This window comes from Rutilus rutilus (genome assembly GCF_951802725.1).
Source record: "Rutilus rutilus genome assembly, chromosome: 14".
In the NCBI taxonomy this organism is placed as follows: Eukaryota; Metazoa; Chordata; class Actinopteri; order Cypriniformes; family Leuciscidae; genus Rutilus; species Rutilus rutilus.
In genome coordinates, this window is record NC_140219.1 from 22,431,358 (window position 1) to 22,453,374 (window position 22,017).

At 38.3% G+C, this 22,017-nt stretch overlaps 1 protein-coding gene across 1 annotated transcript; it reads left to right on the forward strand.

Moving 5' to 3' along the window:
- Positions 1-5,958: 5,958 nt before the first annotated feature.
- On the forward strand, positions 5,959-20,601 carry tgfbi (transforming growth factor, beta-induced). The gene is made up of 17 exons (XM_084429824.1): positions 5,959-6,147; positions 6,405-6,503; positions 10,305-10,369; positions 10,445-10,602; positions 10,769-10,933; positions 11,808-11,954; positions 12,051-12,192; positions 12,656-12,868; positions 13,536-13,673; positions 13,757-13,902; positions 14,190-14,326; positions 18,080-18,210; positions 18,392-18,516; positions 19,390-19,492; positions 19,586-19,647; positions 19,767-19,791; positions 19,927-20,601. The coding sequence occupies exons 1-17, from the start codon at positions 6,032-6,034 to the stop codon at positions 19,986-19,988; spliced, it is 2,034 nt and encodes a 677-aa protein (XP_084285950.1). The 5' UTR covers positions 5,959-6,031; the 3' UTR covers positions 19,989-20,601.
- The last annotated feature ends 1,416 nt before the right edge of the window (positions 20,602-22,017 follow it).

Genomic DNA, 22,017 nt, shown 5'->3' on the forward strand with positions numbered 1-22,017 from the left:
ATATTCCTGTTATTCAATAAACTTCAAAAAACAAAGTCAAGTTTAAAAGTAAGACTTTAATGCACATACAGTGCAAGAAGGGAAAACCCCTCCCCACAGCACTCAGGAGGAATCACCTCTCTAAATACCACACAGCTAATGGAGCATCGGGCTAGAGGATATGAGGAGAGGTCATTAACCGCTGCTGCTAGATTTATAGGGTAACCCCAAAATAAACCAAGTACCAGTTCTAAAGAACTTACTGTAAAATAAAATTAAAATAAAAACAATAATATGTCCAAACATACCATCTCCTGGCTTTGACACTGTGTTTGTTTTAGATAATCTCTTGGACTATTGTCAAAATCAGCTGCAATTTTGTTTTGGGCGGCACAGTGGCTCAGTGGGTAGCACTGTCGTCTTACAGCAAAGAGGCCTCCTGGTTTGAGTCCTGGCTGAACCAGAAGGCCTTTCTGTGTGGAGTTTACATGTTCTCCCTGTCCCTGTGTGGGTTTCTTCTGGGTGCTCTGGCTGTCCGTATGGTATGTAATGGGGAGGCTTGGGGAAGACCTGGCAACCCCGGAAAAATCATTGCCAAGAAAATTCATGGACAGTCTCCTGCATATGAGATTGTCCATAGATCACTAAGCGTCGGATACGGATGAAATGGTCAATGAATTAATTTAGTTTTGGAGGTTTCCTAGGTTTATATCCATCCAAAGTCAAAAATACTTACATTTTCTCATAATATACATTGCACATCATCTAATTTCTCAAAGAGTCAGAAAACGGTTCATTAGAAGATTCAGTCTCTCTAAGCCCCTCCTTTCACAATCCTAATCTGCTCTCATTGGTCACATGGCCTAGTTTGTTGTGATTGGTCGGCTGCTTACAGTGGGTGTCGGAAACTAAACGTCTATTACCATATCTGAATTTTAGCTCCGGAGGCTTCCTCAGTACGTGAAACACAATGATATGAACAGTAACAGTTTTACCGTTTTACAGTTTTACCGTATCAATTCCTGCGCGAGTCCTTATCCTTTTTAAATGTATGCAAAGTGGATTCTCAGCGCTGATGTCAACAACATGAACCAAACTCTTCCAGGCCAACAGTGTTTGAGTGCAGGTCACAGTAGAGGCTGTTCACAGGCAGCCAATGAAGACCATTGGCTGGCATTATGCAAATGTGTTACATTATTAAGTAGATATGTGACAGTAAGTGATAATGAAATGACTGACAACTCATTTCAGTAGATCAGAATCAATTCTTTCTTTTACGAGAAAATAACTTTAATTGTCATGCACTTTGATTTTAAAAATTTGGCAGACCTTTTACATTCCCAAACAGCTAACACACTTCTTCGTCGTCTTCTTTAAGTCTTTCTGTGCTACTGGGCACATTGGGCAGTAAGCGTATTCCGTTGGTTGCGATTGGCTGCATGGGATTATTTCTAATTAACGTCGGCTCGCTTCCGCTTTTAATGTACGTTGCCAGGTCTTCTTTGGCCTTCCTCGCCTTTAGAGTCCATTGGGCGCCATCCATTCCGATTGCCCCAGAACGTGACCTGCCAGTTTGATGCAACGCTCAGACAAAATGGCGGAAAGTCTGTGGGTTTTAGGCTTAGCCCTGCGCAGAATCTCTTTGATAGTAACGCAGTCGTGGTATGTGACGTGGAAAATGCATCTGAGGCACCTCTGGTGGAACACGTCCAATTTGTGGACAATGTGCAGTGTTTTTACAGGTCTTTCAGTGTTGTGTTCATGAGTGAATTATACTGTGGACTACTATGTGGAAGAAGAAGTCTGAACTGTTGAAGTGTTGTGTTCTGACGTAATGTCTGTGAGAACGGAAGTGAATAAAGTAAAGAAGATGGATGAAGATCGCTACGCCTGTCTCGTCTGTTTTATTGTTTAATAATTCCTGACAGACATCACAAGCTGGCATAGATTGCCATCGGTAACACAATGGACATATAGTGGTGGATCTTGAGTGACATGCTAATGAATCACATTGGCTGCCTTGCCATTGCGTTGGTTTACGTCTGGCTCTGCTTTCCTGTCATAGTATGTAAACCGGCCTATATCATTGAGCAGCTGGTTGGCAATGATAATTGGCATCGGTAGATCTTCGTCTTCTCCGTTCATTTGCATCACTTGGGTCTTTTTGATATTGATCTGCAGACCGATCTTAAGTGCAAATCTTTCTAACCTGGTAATAAGTTGCTATAGCTTCTCCTGCGACTCTGGCTTCTAGTGCAATATCATCTGCAAAGTCCAGATCGGCCTTGGCGCCACTCATCTATTACTTGTTCATTTTTCCAATGTTTATTTATCAGCTGCGTCAGTGCTTGTATCACACTAGATCCGTCATGTTTCAGAAGTTCTGCGGGAATCTGGTCTTGACCTGCTGTCTTGTCCTATTACATTTTTTCACCGCTTGCTCCATCTCATCTTCTGTCATTGTGTCTGTTTTCACTTGCAGTTCTGGGGAGAAATCCCTGAGGTCAAAAACAAAAGTGCTCTTTGGCTCAGGCTGGTTCAAAGACTCTCGGAAATGCTCAACCTAATGCTGGTCTTGCTCTTCTTTCTCCACATAACTTCCACACTCGATTAAAGAAGCTGTAAAAGTGTATGCCTAACTGTCTGAACTAAATGTTGTTTTATTTTAATAAATATTTTAATACCCAAAGAAAAATCAAGTGTTTATTTTCCCATTTCCTCTAATGTGATCCAACTGGATTGGAAACTTAACCTTATTGTACAATAAAATGCTTATTGGAAACACATTTGAAAGAAAAGTATTCCAGTAAGGAAAGAAAAGTAGTGCAATTTGTGCTGCCATTGTGAGGGAAATGGGAGAAAAGGTTAAGAGTTATCTGTCCGTTCAGATATACAGTATATCGGTATATTATTATATATTCTGTTCTGTGATGAAAGTGAGTGCAAATGTTTTGAAGAGCCTAACACCTGAACCAGACATGATAACTGTTTTATTAATTCTGAGAGTAATGGAGTGCTGTCCAACATGTTTTGATTAAAGCCGGGGACACACTAAACGACTGTAAGGCCGATTATTAATGTAATTTGATACTTACGACTGATCAAGCCCAAACGTGCCGAGTCAGAGACAGTTGCGTTCAGTCAGTGTTCACAGTCTGTGTTTAAAATCTGCTCCAGTCATTGGAAACAGTCTGCAAATGTGTTTAGTTCAGTCTTAGAATGTTTCAGCTAGTCGTTAACTGTGTCCCCGGTTTACAAGTGTTTCTATGTTCTGTTCAAGTGAGGTGGAAGATATTTTGATGAGGTTTATCAGGGAACGTTATAATTTCAAAATAGCTGTATTTCTTTTGTGTAATTCATTCTAGAGTTTTTAGAGGTCAGAGTTGAGGTTATTTATTCACAGCATTAGGTATGCAAACCAACAAATCTCTAAAATGGAGGTTTGTTTTACCTTTAAAAAATAAGAAACAGCTCCCTTGCTACAATACCCCATCCTATTTAAGAATGCTACTAGTACAATCACAATATGGTGAATTATCGAGGTATTATTCTGCACTATGAAAAAAATTGCTGGGTAAAAACAACCCAATTTGGGTTTTTAAACGCACTGCTGGTTACAGGACAGAACACATGCTGGATTTGTACCATCTCGTCCACTATGATGATGACAGCGTGTGTGTTTTTTCTTCTCAGGGTAGGCATGGTTGTGTCTCCGCGTTGAGATCTTCCCGGAGACAGATCTCAAGGGACGTTCAAGAAATATTTAGACTGGGTTCATCTACATAATGGTTCCCCCTTCACCATCTGCGAGAGAAAGGAGGAATTCAGTTCACCACCCGCAGCCATCGTCCCAACGGACGCTAAGCCCTAGCCTGACGCGAACCAAGAGCCGATGCCTGAGCCCCAGATCGCCCTGGAGCCAACCATGTCAGTTTGTCGGGTGCGTGAGCCGGCAACATCATCCGTCAGTGAGGGAATACTGTTGAAATATGAGAAGATGGAATGGAGCCCTGTCCCTTCAGCTAAGGTGGCTGTAGATGCTCTAAACTCTGAGCCCCTGATTGATTTGGAAAATGATTGCACCCTTCCTTTTCCGTCACCCTGCACCAAGCCTGTTTCGTCACCCAGCACTGAGTTATTGATGTCTGTGTTCTCACCCTTCCTCCCACTCCCATCTCCTCTGCCTGTTCCGAGTCGTCAAAGAGTGCCATTTCTGAAATGTCTGCTTGTTTCGCGTCGGCCTAGAAAGTAATTCCTGAAATGTCTACCTGTCCTATATCGAGCAAGGAGGATGTTCCTGAGAAGTCTGTCAGTTTTGAAAAAACGTTTTGTAAACCCCTGCCTGCACTGCCCAGTTCTTAAGGTCTTCATCTCCTGCTTGGTGCTTTGTGAATTCGCCTCGGACTAATTGTTCGCCAGTGCTGCCCTGGACTGTCGATCCATTTGCTCTGCCTAGAACCTCTGTGCCCGTCAATGGCTGCTCGTCCCCACAGCTCCGCCTTGGTCTCCAGGACCTTCTGTGTCACCCGGTCTCGTCGGCACTTTGGCTCTGCCTGGGTCTCCACCTACATCTGATCCGTCTCGGTCCCTTGACTCCAACATGGGCTTTCGTCCTGGGGTTCCTACTGGGGATTCTGTCACAGGTCGGGGTGGGCCAAGCCAGACTACACCCACCCCTGGAAACCGGGTACCACCTCGAGGAACGTGCCAAGGACCAGACAGACCAGAGAATAGAGGAATAACAATTTTCGTTGCTAAATACTTCACTCTCTTCTTCCCGCTTCTCAGCTTCAATCTTCGCCCGCTTCACAGCCCAGCCTCAAACACAAAACAACCCGCCGACAAACACAGTATCTCACGGGAGGAGAACCACACGACGGTCTGCTTCCTCTCTCTTTTTAAAGCCCCATCTGAATACGTGTTCCTCTCACAACACTATCTGTAATTACTCCACACCTGCTGTCACTCGGGCAATTAGCCTTGCTGCCATGGCAACGGATTCGCGATGCAATAGAGACGGGTGTCCACTGGAGGTCTCTAAATAACACTGCACTCACGAGGACTTTAGTCCTGTTCTCTAACTTGTCACACCGTGACAATTCCACCTTAGCTCCTCCCACTATTATCTCCGCCCTGGGTATTACCGCCTTTAGCTCCTCCCTGGATTCTCTGGTTGGTTGCTCCGCCCTGGCTCCTGTGTTTGTCCCTTGTGCCTGCCCTGCACCCACCTCCTAAACCCCCTCCCGCCCTCTTCTGTTGGACTTTGTAGGACGCGCCTTCCTAATTCTGGGTTTAATGTCTGTTTTGGATGGGTTTTGCACTTGTCTTGGTTCCGTTTCCTGGTTGAGTTTGGTTTTTCATTGATTGATTATGATCTGCACCTGTTCTCTATTTCATTGATTAGTTTAACTGTTATTCAAAAGTTAGTTCAGTTCATTGTCCGTTCTCATCAGTATTATATTGGTTGTTCTGTTCTACATATTTCTGTATCCAGTATTCTAAGACGTGTTATTTTGAGTTTGTTTTCATTAAACATTCACTGCTTGAGATTAGGTACAGCTTTTTATACATTGTGTTTGCAACCAGCGCTGATACAGGCTGGGTTGCACATTTAACCCAGATGGTTATTTCATTTTATCTCATGGTTATTACATTTATTGTTACTTACAGAAAAGTCCATAAATCGTAACTATGAATATAACAGGTCAGTTTTTATTCAATGTTTTATGGCCATCTTTACACTTTTACATTTTTTATGACTGTTTTAATAGTAGTGCATTCAATTGAATGTGTGTGTATATATATATATATATATATATATATATATTTATTAATTTATTTTTTACAAAAAAACTTTTATGATTACAATGTATCAGAGCTTTATCATCATGGTCGAAATGTTTACTTTTAAGTGAAATGTGTCTGTGTCTGTAAAGGGAAAGTGCTGTCCTCTGAAGCCCCTCCCAGAGCACCAGAGCGAAGGGTCTCGGTATTTAAAGCGGGTCACTGCCGCTTCCAGCGCCGCTGTGGAGTGCGCGTGCAGGGACGCAAAATGAAACGCTTAACTTTGTTTGCCCTGGCTATCACATTAATCGCGACAGTTTTCGCCGCGAAATCCCCGTATCAAGCGGTTCTTCAGCACAGCAGGATAAGAGGAAGAACTCATGGGTAAGGGCTGTTTTGCTGTGTTCGTACACTTGTCTTTGATTTATAATTTTAAAGACTGATAGCCGTTGTGTTCCATAAATAGGATTTAAAACAATGAGCACAAATAAAGTATGACCCTGATTTATATGCACATATCATGATGTTTTGAACATCAGTAATAAGTTGTACTTTTTCTTTAGTCCTGCACAATGCATTAAGTATTTGGTGAATGCATGGAGCTTTTAAAAAAGGGTGTGTTTATTTGATTTGCTTTGCAGCCCCAATGTTTGTGCTATGCAGAAGATTCAAGGAACGGATAAGAAGTACTTCACCAACTGCAAGCAATGGTATCACCGCAAAATCTGTGGCAAACCAACGTGAGTTACTGTCACAGATATCTTAATATTGAAAATCTGAAATGATATCTATCTATCTATCTATCTGACAAGTACATGAAAAAATCTCTCAGGACATAACTAGATGTAAAATATTTCACCCGTGTCATACCAGAATCTTTTCCCCACATTTATGGAACCAGACTGAAGTTTAAGTTAATGACTTATTTTCAGCATTAACTGCCAGAATGTGCTGAGAGATGAATATGTGAATAAACTTATATCACCTTTCCAACACAGTTTTCACAGAGGAGTTAAAATGCATCATCAATGCGGTTTGAAGTGGTTGTACTAAATAATATTTATTACCCTGAGATACGTATATTCATAGCTTCTGATGACTTTGGTGAAGCATTTTCCAAATTGCAACCTTTTGAAGTGATGAAGAGAAAACCTCTTGTTAGAGTGTTAATGACTGTTGTATGACACACTTTGACATCTTTCAGTCTCCATTTTCCACCAGCTGCGTTGCTCATAAAGTTATAATTTTACACAATGGACAGATTAACTTTTTTTGGTAACGGCCTCTTTTCTTTTGTATGAAACGGTGAACAGGGTATTTGAGTTCAAGTTGACGGTAGATATAGAAGAACGTTGTGTAGTAATGGTTACCATATGTCTCTTGGTAATTGGCTTCAGTCTTCACAGGGTTAAGTTGCCTAACATCCTGAACAGTGCATTAATGCGAGGCTGACAAATCTGTGTGCCTTTCTGTCTGAAAGCTCTTCAGTGCTCCAAGACCTGGATTACAATTACAACTTGTAGAAACACTGTTTGATTGACAGCCACTTAATGTCCCCACAGGGGGGAAAGGTGTTATGAACATTCCACAGACAAATATATATTCAGGAGGAACCGCATGTTCAGTGTCTACAATACAAGAACAAAAATTATACTTTTAAAAGACAAATAAAAATCATAGATTTAATGGGATAGTTAAGTTTAAAGTTTTGGTGCAATACGTTCCATGATGGATGGTTATTAAGAATGTTGGAATCTGGAATGGAGTCTGGAATGTTTATATGGAGACATTATGTAAGAGATTAATGTTGCTTACATAAGGTGAGCATGCTAAATTAGGTGCACCAACAAGTTTTGGGAGATTTTAGTTGCAGAAGTTTTGAATAATCCCATGTGTCCTGGCTGATTATACTTTTTACTAAGTTTACGACACCATATGTTATGCATATCAAAAGTTTTAAATGTTTTTTTAAATAAGTCTCTTATACTCACCAAGGCTGCATTTATTTGATCAAAAATACAGTAAAAACAGTAATATTCTGAAATATTATTGCATTTTAAAATGACTGATTTCTATTTTAATTTATTTTTAAAATGTAATTTATTCCTGTGATAAAGCTGAATTTTCAGCATCATTACTCCAGTCTTCAGTCACATGATCCTTCATTCTCATGCTGATTTGGTGCTTGAGAAACATTTATTATTCACTTTCAGTTATGCTGCTTAATATTTTTGTGGAAACCATAGATTTTTGTTTGAATTGTTTTACCCTTTGATGAACAGGAACATTTATTTGAAATAGAAATCTTTTGTGACATTAGAAATGTCTTTAATCTCACATTTGATCAGTGTGATGCATCCTTGCTGAATAAAAGCATTCATTTATTTAAAAAACAACTTTTGGATGGCAGTACATAAAAAATTAAATGCTGTGAAAGAGTGACACGATTTTTCCCATTTTGGAAATATAAGGATGTTAGCATAGATCATTTAGAAAGACTTTGATTAAGACTTGATTAAAAGCTGTCTGTTTGGCAACTCTGATCAAGAACAAAATGTAATAGCGTACAGCGAAATCTTGAGATAGAGAAGGATTTGTTTTATTCATCTTCCGCATTTTTAAACAGAGTTTCTTTCATAGCAATTCTCAAGCAAGAAGGAAGTCAGAGCTGATGTGGGCGCTTGCTTCTAGGAAATTATTTCAGTTGGGAGTCCTGTAGAAGGCGTTATATCCCCAAATGCACACAAATCATTGACCAGGTCTCAAGGAGTTTTTTGACGTGTAAAAAAAGAAAGAAAAGAAAGTCTTGCAGTAAAGGATGTACCTTCCTCAGGAAACCCCAAGGTTGTGTTCTGTGCACTGAAGTTCACTTGATTTACAGAGTTTTGAGGTTTTGGGCTGGGAGGAATTTTGTGGGAATAACTGCACTCTTTGTATGACTGGTTTATAAAGGTCAGTACTGTGGAACATGATGTTTCCAGGTCACTTGAGGCGAGACTAATAACTTTCTTCAGCATTGACTCCCTAGTGCTCTCTTTTTGCTAGACACCTGGTTCAGGGGCTTTATTTTGATATATAACGGTTTGATAACTTCAGCAAACCTTTTAAAGATATAATTAATTTATTAAGATATTTAATCAAATTAGGAATGATTGTTGTCATCTGCTTTTTCCAATTTAAGAAGAAGTTATCAGAGAAATCATGTTGTCACTTTTCATATCCTTTATATATGGGAAGTGAGATGTTTTAGAAGACGCAAATGATAAATCAGCTGACCATTCATACACTGAAAATAGATTTCAACATAATCAAGTATAATACAACTTTCACAATACTTCTGGGAACCTCTTGTCACACCACTTGAAAGTGCACAATATGCGGCGTAGCTGTTTATTTAGTCAGAATCCATGGCTACCATCTTTGCTTATGTTGGCAGAAGACAAACAGGAGTTGAGTTACCATCTGTTTTGATAATCAGTTCAGTCTGCTCTCCTCTTCCGTGCATTTTACAAGTCTACCCCATGCCTGAATGTCAGGATTGTTGTCTTCGTTTAGATTTGCCTTCTAGTCTTCCACTCTCACACTCTTAAGATGCTGTGGGTCACTCAAGCTAGTATGCTAACATTTAGTTGCAACTGGTATGTGGGCAACCTTTAAAAATATATAATTCAAATGACTTTGTCTCTAAGTGGTCATACCACTCATACCACATCATCGATGTATCCTCAAGGATTCTTCGCCAAATATGTTAAACAAATAAGTCAAAGAGTTGTTTTATAATATGTCAAGAAAGCTATGTAATAGCAGATTCTTATGTTGCATACGCATATTGTTAAAATAAGCACAGACATATTTTACCTTTAAGTCTTTAGGCTTTAAAAGGGATTTAGTGATCATTATTTAACCCTCACACTCATGAAATTATTTCTTAGAAAAACAAACAAACAAAACAGGTCAACACTGACTTATTTTTTAGTATTGCATTATTAGTAGCGACCTAAAATGATTATGTATATAAAGATTAACCGCATTAGTAAGTGATCATAATTTTTTTTTCTGAAATGGAAACATTTAAGGAAAAGCTACATGTCAATCTCTTGCACCTTTGTATGGTGGTTCCTAGGAATTTCCCATTGTTTTTATTGGCAGACATACTGGTGTTAGAGTTCCCTCTCAGGAGATTCCCCCTGGCCCAAACTGTGCCTCTGGATTCTTCTGCATCTAAAGGAAATTAGATTTTATGACCCTCTAAGACCAACTCAAGGACAGACCTTATTTATCATGGAAGTATCTGGCAAAAATGAAAATGAAGAAGTACAGTATAGCTTAAGCCATGCAGTTTAAAACACGTCGAGGAGTGCGTTGGTTGTCTCTGCTTCAGCCCTCGCAATAATAAAGAGAGAAATATAGACCTGATTTCCTGCAGACGTTTTTTTGAAGGACTCCCATTTCTAATGGGATCTGCACCGAATCTTCTGTAAAACTCAATGAAGTGTAGAGCAAGTAAGTTTTTTTTTTTACCTTGTTAAATCTTTTTGTAGGGTGATCAGCTATGAGTGCTGCCCTGGCTATGAGAGGGCCATTGGAGAAAAAGGCTGTCCAGCAGGTATGTAAATAGAATTGCATGCATTAAAAGAGGTTTGTTATGATATAGCAATAAAAACGTGATTTTTTTTCAAAGCTTTACCTCTGGCGAACATCTATAAAACCCTGGGGTTGGTTGGAGCCACTACTACTAAGATGTACTCTGAAAGAGCGAAATTGCAGGAGGAGATCGAAGGACCCGGCAGCTTCACATTCTTCGCTCCCAGCAATGAGGCTTGGGCTGCGCTTCCCACTGTGAGTTCCCAGCAATGCGTCTCCATAGATCATGTAGAACAAACAAAGTGTTCATAGCCTGTCGTATTCAGGCTATGTAGGCAAAGAGTTCCCAGAAAACATTATGTATTGTCTACCAAACTGTAAAAATAACAAGAAATATCAAGATAAGCTCAATGTGCTGTAGGAAATTCTGGATGCCCTGGTGAGCAACGTCAACATTGAACTCCTCAACGCTCTGCACTATCACATGATCAACAGACGCTTGACTTCTGACGATCTCAAGCATGGCTCTTCATTCTCCTCCATGTATCAGGACTTTGATGTTCACATCAACCATTATTCTAACGGAGTAAGTCAATTGTGAATGAATCGGTTTGCTGCTTTAACCAAGTCTTGTTTCGATTTTCTCACTGGAAATATGTTGTTTACTTTATCTATAGTTCGCTAATACTATGTTGACTAGCGTTTTTGGTTTATAATAAGTATATAGTAATAAAGTACTTGCAAATCATTTGCAAACTCTTAGTTTATAGTGAATTCATTGTTAATATATTATAGTCTCGACATTGTTAATATATTAATAGGTTATATACAAATAGTGAGTTCTTCATTCATTGTCATTGTAATTAACCAAATTATTGTTTAATTAGCCCATATGTAAAGAGTTAGAGTTTTTTTTACTTTAACTAGTTCTCACTTTAGATTAGGCCACTGAAAATGGGAAAATGTCATTAATTAATTGCTTTAAACCAAGTATTAAGTGTTCCTTAAAAAGTGTACAATTACATTAAGTGTGTGTGTGTGCGTGCGTGCGTGTGTGTTTATTGTATTTGTAAACTTTTTAAGGAACACTTAATACTTATGTAATTAATGTCTAATAAAGGTTGGTTTAAAGCACTTAACTAATGATATTTTCACATTTTCCGTGACCTAATCTAAAGCAAGAACTATTTACTCCTAATAACCAATTAACAATTCCTTTACTACGATCTAATTAAACAATAATAATTGTGTTATTTACAGTGACGATGAATGTAGATCTCATTATTTGTATATAACCTGTTAATATATTAACAATGTTGCGACTACAATATTTTAACCATGAATAAACTATAATAGTTTGTTCATGATTTGTAAGTACTTTATTACTGTATACTTATAAAGTGTTTTTTTTTTTACAAATGATTTGTCTGTACATTACCAAACCATATGTTTTGTTGCAGATTGTGACAGTGAACTGTGCGAGACTTGTGAAGACAGACCAGCATGCCACCAATGGAATTGTGCATGTTGTTGACAAAGTCATCACCGCCATTACGAACAATGTCAACTCCTTGATTGACATCGATGATGACTTGGACACTCTACGGGTAGATTGAGGGAGTTTACTGGTTCAATAGGCATTCAATTAAATGTAGTATAAATGGTACAAAGTACATTGAATGACTTTTTCCCTTTTCATTTAGACTGCCGTTGCTGCTGCTGGTCTCACAACTCTGTTGGAGAGCGAGGGTACCTATACCATCTTTGCTCCTACCAATGAAGCCTTTGAGAAGATTCCTTCAGAAACACTGAACAGGATTTTGGGAGATCCTGTTGCTCTTAAAGGTACTTTTGTTCTTCTTCAGCATAAGGCACTTGTCACAACCCATTTTACTTCCATAATGTGATGCATTTCTGAGTGAAACAAGATATTCTATGAGAAAAAATGTTGAGTGGAACTAATTTTATCCATTGGGAAGTGATTGGATTGTAAAAAGTTGGCATTATAGTGCATACCAGATTAGAGCCAGGTGGTGGGAGGAGGTAAGAGAGATTCATTTGTAACATCGGCCAAACAGAAAAAATTTCAGAAGCCAAGAAAGCTATTACATTTTGCTAAAGGATTACGAAGACAAACGTTTTGTAAGTAATAATGTGCACTCGTGAATCTCCCAGATACTGCAACAGCAGTTTAATTTGTTTCTTCCAGAACAATTATTATGGTATGTCTTTTTCCAGTAGCACAGCTGTGCTGATGTTGAGATGTGCTGTCACCTTGTCATCATTTTTTGGACTCAATCCACTTTAGATCTGCTGAATTACCACATTCTGAAGAACTTGCACTGCTCTGAGTCCATTGTGGCTGGAACTCCTCTGGAAACCCTGCAAGGCTCCGTGCTAGAAGTCGGCTGCGATGGTGCAGAGATGACCATCAACGGCAAAGCCATCGTCATGCTGAAAGATAAACTTGGAACCAATGGAGTTGTTCACTACATCAATGAACTCCTCATCCCTGACTCAGGTATGATCTTTAGGAGACTTTTAGATGCTGTTTTATGGTCAGTGTCATGACACTTTTATTTATTTTTTATTGCTCTATTAACCCTTAAACACATACCTCGGGTCTTTAGTGACCTGGGACGTCATTCACTACCCTCCTCCTCATTCATTTTTTGAAGTTAGACATCAACATTCTTAGTATTCCTAAATCAATTAATTCTAAACAATATAAAAAGAAAAAAAATGATTAAAGAATGCCTGTTTTCCCATTCATTTTTTGTAAAACTTGTATAGGGTCGCTAAAGACCCCAGGTGTGTAACAGTGTAAGTATATATTTTTTTCTGCACAACATTAATTTAATCTTTGATGACTAAATAAGTGCAGTTCACCTTTATTCGACAAGGTGGCAATGTCTGATTCACAATGATAAAGTGTTGTTTCACTCATAGTTACCGCAGGCAGAAAACAAAAGAATAGGAAGTATCATCAGCAAAACTTGAAATGGCTCAGTGATTTACTGCAGAGCAAGAACTTAACGCAATCAAATATTAGTGTCACTGTCACTGGATGGTGGATCTGGTGAATTTTTTTCTTTTTTTTTCGGTATTATCTTGGACACTTTTGTTTTTAGTTGACTTTTTAAGCATGTTGTATTCAATGCTTTACTGTGCTTTCTTGTTTGTTTTAGCCAAAACCCTCCTGGAGCTTGCAGAGGGATCAGTTGTTACTACAGCCTCAAAGCTTTTTAAAGATGCTGGTCTTACTGATCATCTCATTGGTTCTGAGGCTGTGACCTTATTAGCCCCACTGGATGATGCTTTTAAAGGTTGGATCACTCCATTTTCATTAATCTAGCAAATGAGCTTTAAGAAACTCTGAAATAACTGTAACTGTATCATTTGTGTGCAGACAAGAGCTTGGCCATGACACCCGACATGAAGAAACTGCTGAGAAACCACATTCTCAAGGAGAGGTTTTCCTCCAAGAGCCTTTACCATGGGCAGGAGTTGGAGACTCTTGGTGGATTGAAACTGAGAGTGTTTGTGTTCAGAAATGTAAGTCTTTAAATGTCAATCCATCAAATACACATAAGAGCCACGTTTTTTATTTCTAGCCATGTTGTAGCTGGCAGCGAGGGTGGTATAGTTCTGTCTGCGCTCTCACATTTCTGCTTTGTAATGGAATTCCCAGACCACCGGAAACCTCTCCTTTGGATCACCTTAACATTTTCCACAGCCCACTTCATGCATCATCAGTCTTGTGAGAAAAGAGAGCTTTGAAACAAATGTGCTGATCTGTATTACCAATAACCTTAACCATTTCACTTGCTTGGACGTTGCAGAACCTGTGCATTGAGAATGCTTGTATTGCTGCCCATGACAAAAATGGACGCTATGCGAATATGTTCGTCGTTGACAAGGTCCTGGCACCCCCCATGGGAACTGTTATGGACGTCCTGAAGGCAGATGATCGTTTTAGGTAAGAAGATCATAAACATATTCAAAGGAAACTCCTTACAATGAAGTCTTAAAGGGATAGTTTACCCAAAAATGACAATTGTGACATCATTTACTCACCCTCAAGTTGTTCTTTCTTCTGCTGAACACAAAATTATATATTTTAAAGAATATACTGTTGGTAATCAAACAGTTGCTGGTCCCCATTGACTTTCTATAGTATGTTTTCTAGGGATGCACGATGATATCGGCACAACATCGGTATCGGCCGATAAAAGCTTTAAATGACCATCATCGGCATCGGCCGATATGAATATTTCTGCCGATGAGCCTTGCCGATAGGGTGGCGTGTTTCCTATGTGCACGTGACGACCGTGAACATAGCATGAGTGCCAGCAACTTAAACTTCCAACATGTGGAGGCATTTCTAGCATGAGCATCAGTTTGGTTTGAGATGTGCTGGGGACAGAGATGCATTCGCAAGTGCGGGTAGAATGCCGCAGTATTTTTTTTTTTTCTTTCGTGCAGGTCATGTTTCGAAAGACGATGTCCTGTAGCTTACTAATGTAAACTCTCCAAGCTACTATGCTCTCCACAGAGCATAAAATATTCATTTTATTTTATTTTTCGTGTTGGCATTTATGAGGAAAAACAGTGACAGTTCTCGGTTACAGACGTGAAGCTCTGAAAGCGGCACTGATAGAGACTGCTTTAAAACTTCCACAGAGACCTCAAACAGAAAGCACAAAGCCTTTCTAAGTGAATTTCGTTTTGTATTAATTGTATCTTAATTTAAAAAAATGTTTCTAAAAGGATTTAGCCTAATAAATAATAAGTAAACCAGATAATAGATATCACGACACAGAGGCGCGCGCGTGAACTGGAGTTCGTCTCATAAATGAAACGAAACTCAGCATATAGCTTACTTGCCTCACAGACCTGATAAATATATCTATTATCTACAGAACGTTTGAAATCATATTTTTTAAACATAACAATTCAAAACGAAAGAAAACTATGTAATCCGAAATGTGCATTTCTCCCTGGCGCGTTCACTGTGTCGGCTGCAAAGATGAAGTTGACTGACTCGCGAGCCTACTCCGAAGATCGCGAGTCAGTCAACTTCATCTTTGCAGCCGACACAGAAAACACTTGTTTATTAATAAACAATTAAAATGTCTCCTTGCTATATTTGACATATTCATAATCATTACTTTTGCGCTTCTCTGTGACAACTTTTAGTTGCTTTATTGCAGTGTTGTGCCTGAACGCGTTCATTGAACGATAGTTCATGAACTCGTTCATATTTTGGGCGAACGTGAACTGAACGTACCGCATTACTGCCTGATGAACGTTAAGGCCTCATTATACTTCTGCGTCGGACCTACGCCGGAGCCTATACGCCGTAGGCAACGTGTTGGTTTTAATTTATACTTCTGTGTCGTTGTCCGCGTTGACGCGTACCTAGGGAGCGTGTGAAACCCCGAGGGAGGGGTTCTGGCAGACCAATCACAGCGCTTGTGTCCGCGTAGAATTGACGCGTTGTTACATTTTTGGAGAGGTGCACGTCAGGGTACGCCGTAGGGAACGCGCGCTACACACAGCCTACGACGTAGCTACGGCGGCAGTTCGACGCAGAAGCATAAAACAGGCTTTACTGTGAACTCGTTCATTCTGGTGTCTGTGAACGGCACGCTCTCTCAGTTTAACTTCGTTCAGTAGGATGCCAGATTTCTATAAAGCCTTCCAGGCTAAAACCCACCGTAAACCGCCCTTAATATGTAGCGGAAAAAACACCCAATCTGGCAACACCAGCCACCCGTGTTCGACCTCTTGTTCGATCTCGTTCATCAAAATGAACAAATCTTTTTTCGAGTCATTTCGTTCATTTAAGGGGCTTTAAATGTTACTATTAACTGGCAAATTCCCCGAACACATCCACCTACGCAATCTTGATCATATTCTGAATTAAGAAATCATTATAATGCAGTCAAAAATCGTTTACAGGGAACATAAATAATTACTTCACCTCGAGTCTTTCATGAACGACTCATCACTTACGTTACAAATCAAAACAAAAAGCAGCAAGGAGGCGTCGTATGATCATTTAAACGAGTTTTATGATAAGGTCGGTGAAGATGGGAAAAAATCTGACGCATATCTTCAGTGTTAAAACTGATAAAATAATTGTCTGTGGGGGCTGTGGTAATCATTTTGAAAAATAATATCTCGCAACAACATGGAAAAAAAGAACTATGAACTAGTTCATTTTTGGAACTGTGAACTTAGTTCAAAATTTTGAGTATATGAACTATGAACTGAACTAGTTCATTTTAAAATTTGTGAACTGAACTTTGAACTAGTTCATGTACGTTAGAAAGTGAACTTTCCCAACACTGCTTTATTGGCAGCGCCACCCTTACATGTTACAGTACATGAACGGGTCACCACCGCATCAGCACCGAAAACAGGGGAGCATTTGGTAGACCTAGCCTGTTCAAGTAGGAGAAGAGGAAAAAAAATGTATTTGAATTTTTTTTTCTATTTATTTTACTTCTAAGGACTGAAGTTTAATGTCTGAACTTAAAAATAAACTGTGGCAATGGCATAAATAATTTACCTATTTTTCAGGGGTGAATGTCTGTCTACATTTGTAAAATTATACATTTATGGTAGAATCAAATGTTGTTTTGTTTGTCTTGTAAATTGCCTTATCTACAACACATGAGTGTAATACAGTAAAGGTAGTACAGGAGAGAGACTTGGATTTCTCTTCAGTAAAATTAAAGTGTAAATATATCAGGGGGAAAATGTGTATATATCGGTATCGGTATCGGCATCGGACAAAATTAGTTTGAAAATATCGGCATATCGAATATCGGCCAAAATGCAATATCGTGCATCCCTAATGTTTTCCCTACTATGGAAGTCAGTGGCTACATCAACTATCCTGTTACCACTACCAACATTCTTCAAAATATCTTATTTTGTGCTCAGAAGAAAGAAACTAAAACAGGTTAGGAACAACTTGAGGGTGAGTAAGTGATGACAGGATTTTTCGCCGTTATTCACTAAATCTTCCCTTCCGCTGTTGCTCTGAAACCAAATAGCATTTGGTCAGAAGACACAGGAGAACAAATGGCGTTTGCTGTCAAAAGACACCAGCACACCACAGCTTTTTAGTCGTATAGTCTACTTTTATGATGTTTTTACAGTTACTTTTTGGATCTTGACACCCAAACGACCTTGTCCTTACATGGAAATAAGACAAAATGCACAAAAAAAAACCTCACCTTTTGTATTCCACACAAGACAAAGCGTGTTTAGAATGGCATGAGGTTAAGTAAATGATGATAGGATTTTCCTTTTCCTTTTAAATAAGATGCTAATGACTGTTTAAGCCTATCTAGAGGTATTTGGAGAGAATGAACTTCAGTACAAAAGATTTAACCTCACATCAGTGGTGCTTTACACGAAATGCCCTATTAAAAAAAACTAGAAGAAAAAATTTTCCACCATAAAGGGTGTAATTTTCACAGTCTTATTGAAAGGAAATATGCAGCTGCCGTTTCTCATCCACATTCAAAGACCTCAATGTCAGTTTCTCAAATGTTTTTTTTTTCATAATGATAATGTAGTTGCATGTTCAAACCTGAGGCTGTAATTTCTTCAGATTTCTGATGACCTGGGTGGAATTTGAGCTGTCAGTCTAACTGTCTTTATAGCCTGAAGATATAGTCTAATAATGTGCTTTGATGAACTTTCATCCGTACAGCACCTTGGTTGGCGCCATTCAGAGAGCAGGCCTGACTGAGCTCCTGAACAAAAAAGGGACCTACACCATCTTCGCCCCCACCAATGCAGCTTTCAGTGCAGTGCCCCCCGCCGACCTCAACAAACTCATGAGTAATGTCTTTCAAGTGCCACTCTTGTTTCACCATATGTGTTCATAAAACAGATGTTAAGTGCATGATTACACACAAGCTGGTCAGATTTGGGAATTCTGTAAGGCAGCAGTATAAGTGTTTGTGAATGTGCAGCATATACTTACATCTGTTGTTTCACTGCTATTGTATGTTGTACATAGGAGACCCCAAGGAGCTGGCAAACCTTCTGAAATACCACATTGGTGACGAGTTCCTTATCAGCGGCGCTGTGACCTCACACACCAGAATGAAGCCCCTTGCAGGCGATAAACTGGAGTTAGGCACTGTGAGTACAATCAATTTTATTATTGAGTGAAGAAAATAAATGCTTTTTAGATTGTGTATCTTCGATAGAAGTAGAATATAGGTTATATATTCATATTGGTACACTGCCGTTCAAGAATTTTATGAAAGAAGTCTGTTATACTCACAAAGGCTGCATTTATTTGATAAAAAATGCAGTAAAACAGTATTATTTTGAAATATTATTACAATTTAAAATGTAATTTATTCCTGTGATGGCAAAGCTGAATTTTCAGCACCATTACTCCATTCTTCAGTCACATGATCCTTCAAAAATCATTCTAATAAGCTGATTTGGTGCCTGAGAAACATTTCTCATTATTATCAATGTTGGAAAAACGGTTGCGCTGCTTAATATGTTTGTGAAAACTATGATACTTTTTACAGGATTCTTTAAAGAATAGAAAATTCAAAAGAACAGCATTTATTTGAAATAGAAATCTTTTGCAACATTATAGGTCTTTACTTTTGATCAATTTAATATACAATTTCTGTAATTTCTGAATAAAAGGATTAATTTCTTTAAAAAAAAAAAAATATATATATATATATATATATATCTTATTTACCCTAAACTTTTGAACCGTAGAGTATATATATAAAATTTCTGTCATTATTTACTCACAGTTGAAACCGTATGCTGTTACATGCACAAAATCATGAATCATTAAAGAATTAATGAATCTGCTGAATCTTCACATTGAAGATTCATAACTGCCGTTCTGTTGAGAAGGTCTGTTTGAAGATTCTTTAAAATTCTCCTTTTGGAGAGAAAAAAAAAAGAATATTCATTTATGAGTAAAATATTCCTGATTTCATCTGATAATGAATTCATTCTTTTTTGTATGACTTTCAGCGTAACTCCACCATGTACGTGAACAGGGTGTCTGTTGTGGAGGGTGATCTGATGGCTACCAATGGAGTTGTACATGCTGTTGACGTAATCATAAAGCCACTGCGTAAGCCATTAGACACAATTTCTTAAACATTTTGATAATAAAAATATCTTATTTCAGAGCTTCATAACAGTGTGATGTGCCACTTTGTTTTAGCTCCTAAAATTGTGAGTGACCAGGCAGAAGGCTCGACAGTCAGACGCACCTCTGCTGTTAGGGTTAGTATAATGTCATAAACTGATTCCAATAGATCATTGCCTCTATTTAATGTCATTTTTTATAAATATAAATTATTGTCAAAATAAATGAAATATTTCTTCTCACTTTTCCATCCCAGGCTGGGACTCATGTAATGAAAAATGGTATGCATTGTTCACTAATTGTAATTTTTTTTACCCCCACATAAATAAAGAGTCAGATATATTTCATCTTTTGCTTGTGATTGTATTGAGATGTAAAAAATAATGAATCTTAATATATTTCTTGTCACGTTCCAGATGATCTCTTCCAGAAGGTCCTGAGAAGCCAGAGCAGCAAAGCAATGTCTCGTGTTCAGTAAACGTAGCTCTGCAAAGTAAAACTGCAATTCATTTGAACCTCCACCACTTTAAGAAGAAGGAAACACACAGTTCAATGTCTTATTTTGCGCAGTGGAGAGATAATCTGAAGACTAAGACAATTCAGGCAACAAAATACAGAATTCTGAAAATGGAAAACAGTTTGCATTGCAAAGCATTGTAACTTTTTCACATGCCAAAGACCCTTGAATGAACAGCAATGTTTTTTTTTTTTTTATATCACAACTTGATGACAGCAATTTGTTATGGTACTTCATATGTTTTGGATATTCATTCAATTTCCGTCTTGGACGTTCAGTCTGAATTATTTGAATCAGATGTTGGTTCAACACTTTTTATTACCATTTTGTATTTCTTTTTATTGTTTTTGGTTGTTGTATTTGATATACCTGTAGCATGTTTGCATGGTTTAAGCTGGAACAAATGCTATTTGGGCACACGAAAACACAGACCAAATGTATGTCTTCATTTCTCATGATCTACAATGTAAAACCTGTAACTTGTGCAGATTATTTGTCATGTTGTATCAAAGATATTTTGTAAAGAACCAAAGATCCCTTTCGGCATATTTCATAACAAAATGACCATTTTGTAGCCACAGAGTTATAGTTTACATAACTAGTCAGTGCCCTTGAATGTAGTTTGCTCTGTCTGTTATAAGCCAATTTGTCAGTTCACTGAGCTGAATTCACAATGTGGTGGATTGTCATAACGTGATTAATCTGTGTGGTAATTAAAAGTCTCACTCAGATGATCATTTAAAAGTCTGCTTACTCCTATTATTCATGACTTAAGAAGTTCTTTATGTTTCCTGTTTCTTTCTTAAAAGCACATTTTCATCAATCCAAAATATACCAGCATTGGGTGGCTTATTTTGCTTCCAGACCTGGATTTTACATTAAACATCACCCGAATCAATATTGGTTTTTTTTTGTAAAACTAAAAACAATATATATATTGTATATATATATATTCAGTGAACCACTGGGATCTGAAAATGAGACAGTTAATGGGAGCTTCTGTAATGACTGAAAAATATATATTTTTGCCGCTTGCTCAAATTGGTTAATTAAAATGAGCTCCAGCAACACAATTGCTATTTGTCCTAACTTAATTTGATTATGTTCAGTCCACTTAAACATGTAAAATGTAAGTGTACTTAATCCGTTTGTGTTGGGATTACATTAATGATTTGTGTCACATTAACTGAAACTGGGCGGTGCTTGTTAGTTCCCAGCATGCTTTGCTATTGTTATTTTATGTGTTTTTGAGCAAGATGAGAAAAGGATGAGACTTGATAAGTGTGTAATAGGCAAGGCAAGTTTATTTATATAGAACATTTCATACACAATGGCAATTCAAAGTGCTTTACATAGAAGAAATTAAAATAATAAAAAGAAATAAGAATAATTAAAACAGTTGAGAAAAATAAAATACAGTACAGTACAAACAGTCGGACGAACAGCGGCACAGTGCTCATTCAGTAAATGCATAGCTAAACAGATGTGTTTTGAGTCTGGATTTGAATGTGATTACTGTAGGAGCACATCTGATCTCCTCTGGAAGCTGGTTCAGCTGCGGCTGGCATAATAGCTAAAAGCAGATTCGCCATGCTTAGAGTGAACCCTTGGTATTTCTAGCTGATGTGATCCTAATGATCTGAGTGATCTGTTGGGTTTATATTCAGTGAGCATATCCGCAATGTATTGAGGTCCTAGGCCATTGAATGATTTATATACCAGTAATAATACTTTAAAATCAATCCTAAATCTAACTGGGAGCCAGTGTAAAGACCTGAGGACTGGTGTGATATGGTCATATTTCCTGGTTCTGCTCAGAATCCTGGCGGCAGCGTTCTGTATGAGCTGCAACTGTCTTATGGTCTTTTTGGGAAGGCCAGTGAGGAGTCCGTTACAATAATCCACCCTGGTGATGAAAGCATGCACAAGTTTCTCTAAGTCTTGTCTGGAAACAAAGCATCTAATTCTTGCAATATTTTTCAGATGATAG

Coding starts and splice junctions, on each gene's coding strand:
- tgfbi (XM_084429824.1), top strand. CDS start 6,032: ATGAAACGCTTAACTTTGTTTGCCCTGGCTATCACATTAATCGCGACA. Junction 10,934..11,807: donor TCAACCATTATTCTAACGGA/GTAAGTCAATTG, acceptor GTTTTGTTGCAG/ATTGTGACAGTGAACTGTGC. Junction 14,327..18,079: donor AAGGCAGATGATCGTTTTAG/GTAAGAAGATCA, acceptor TCATCCGTACAG/CACCTTGGTTGGCGCCATTC.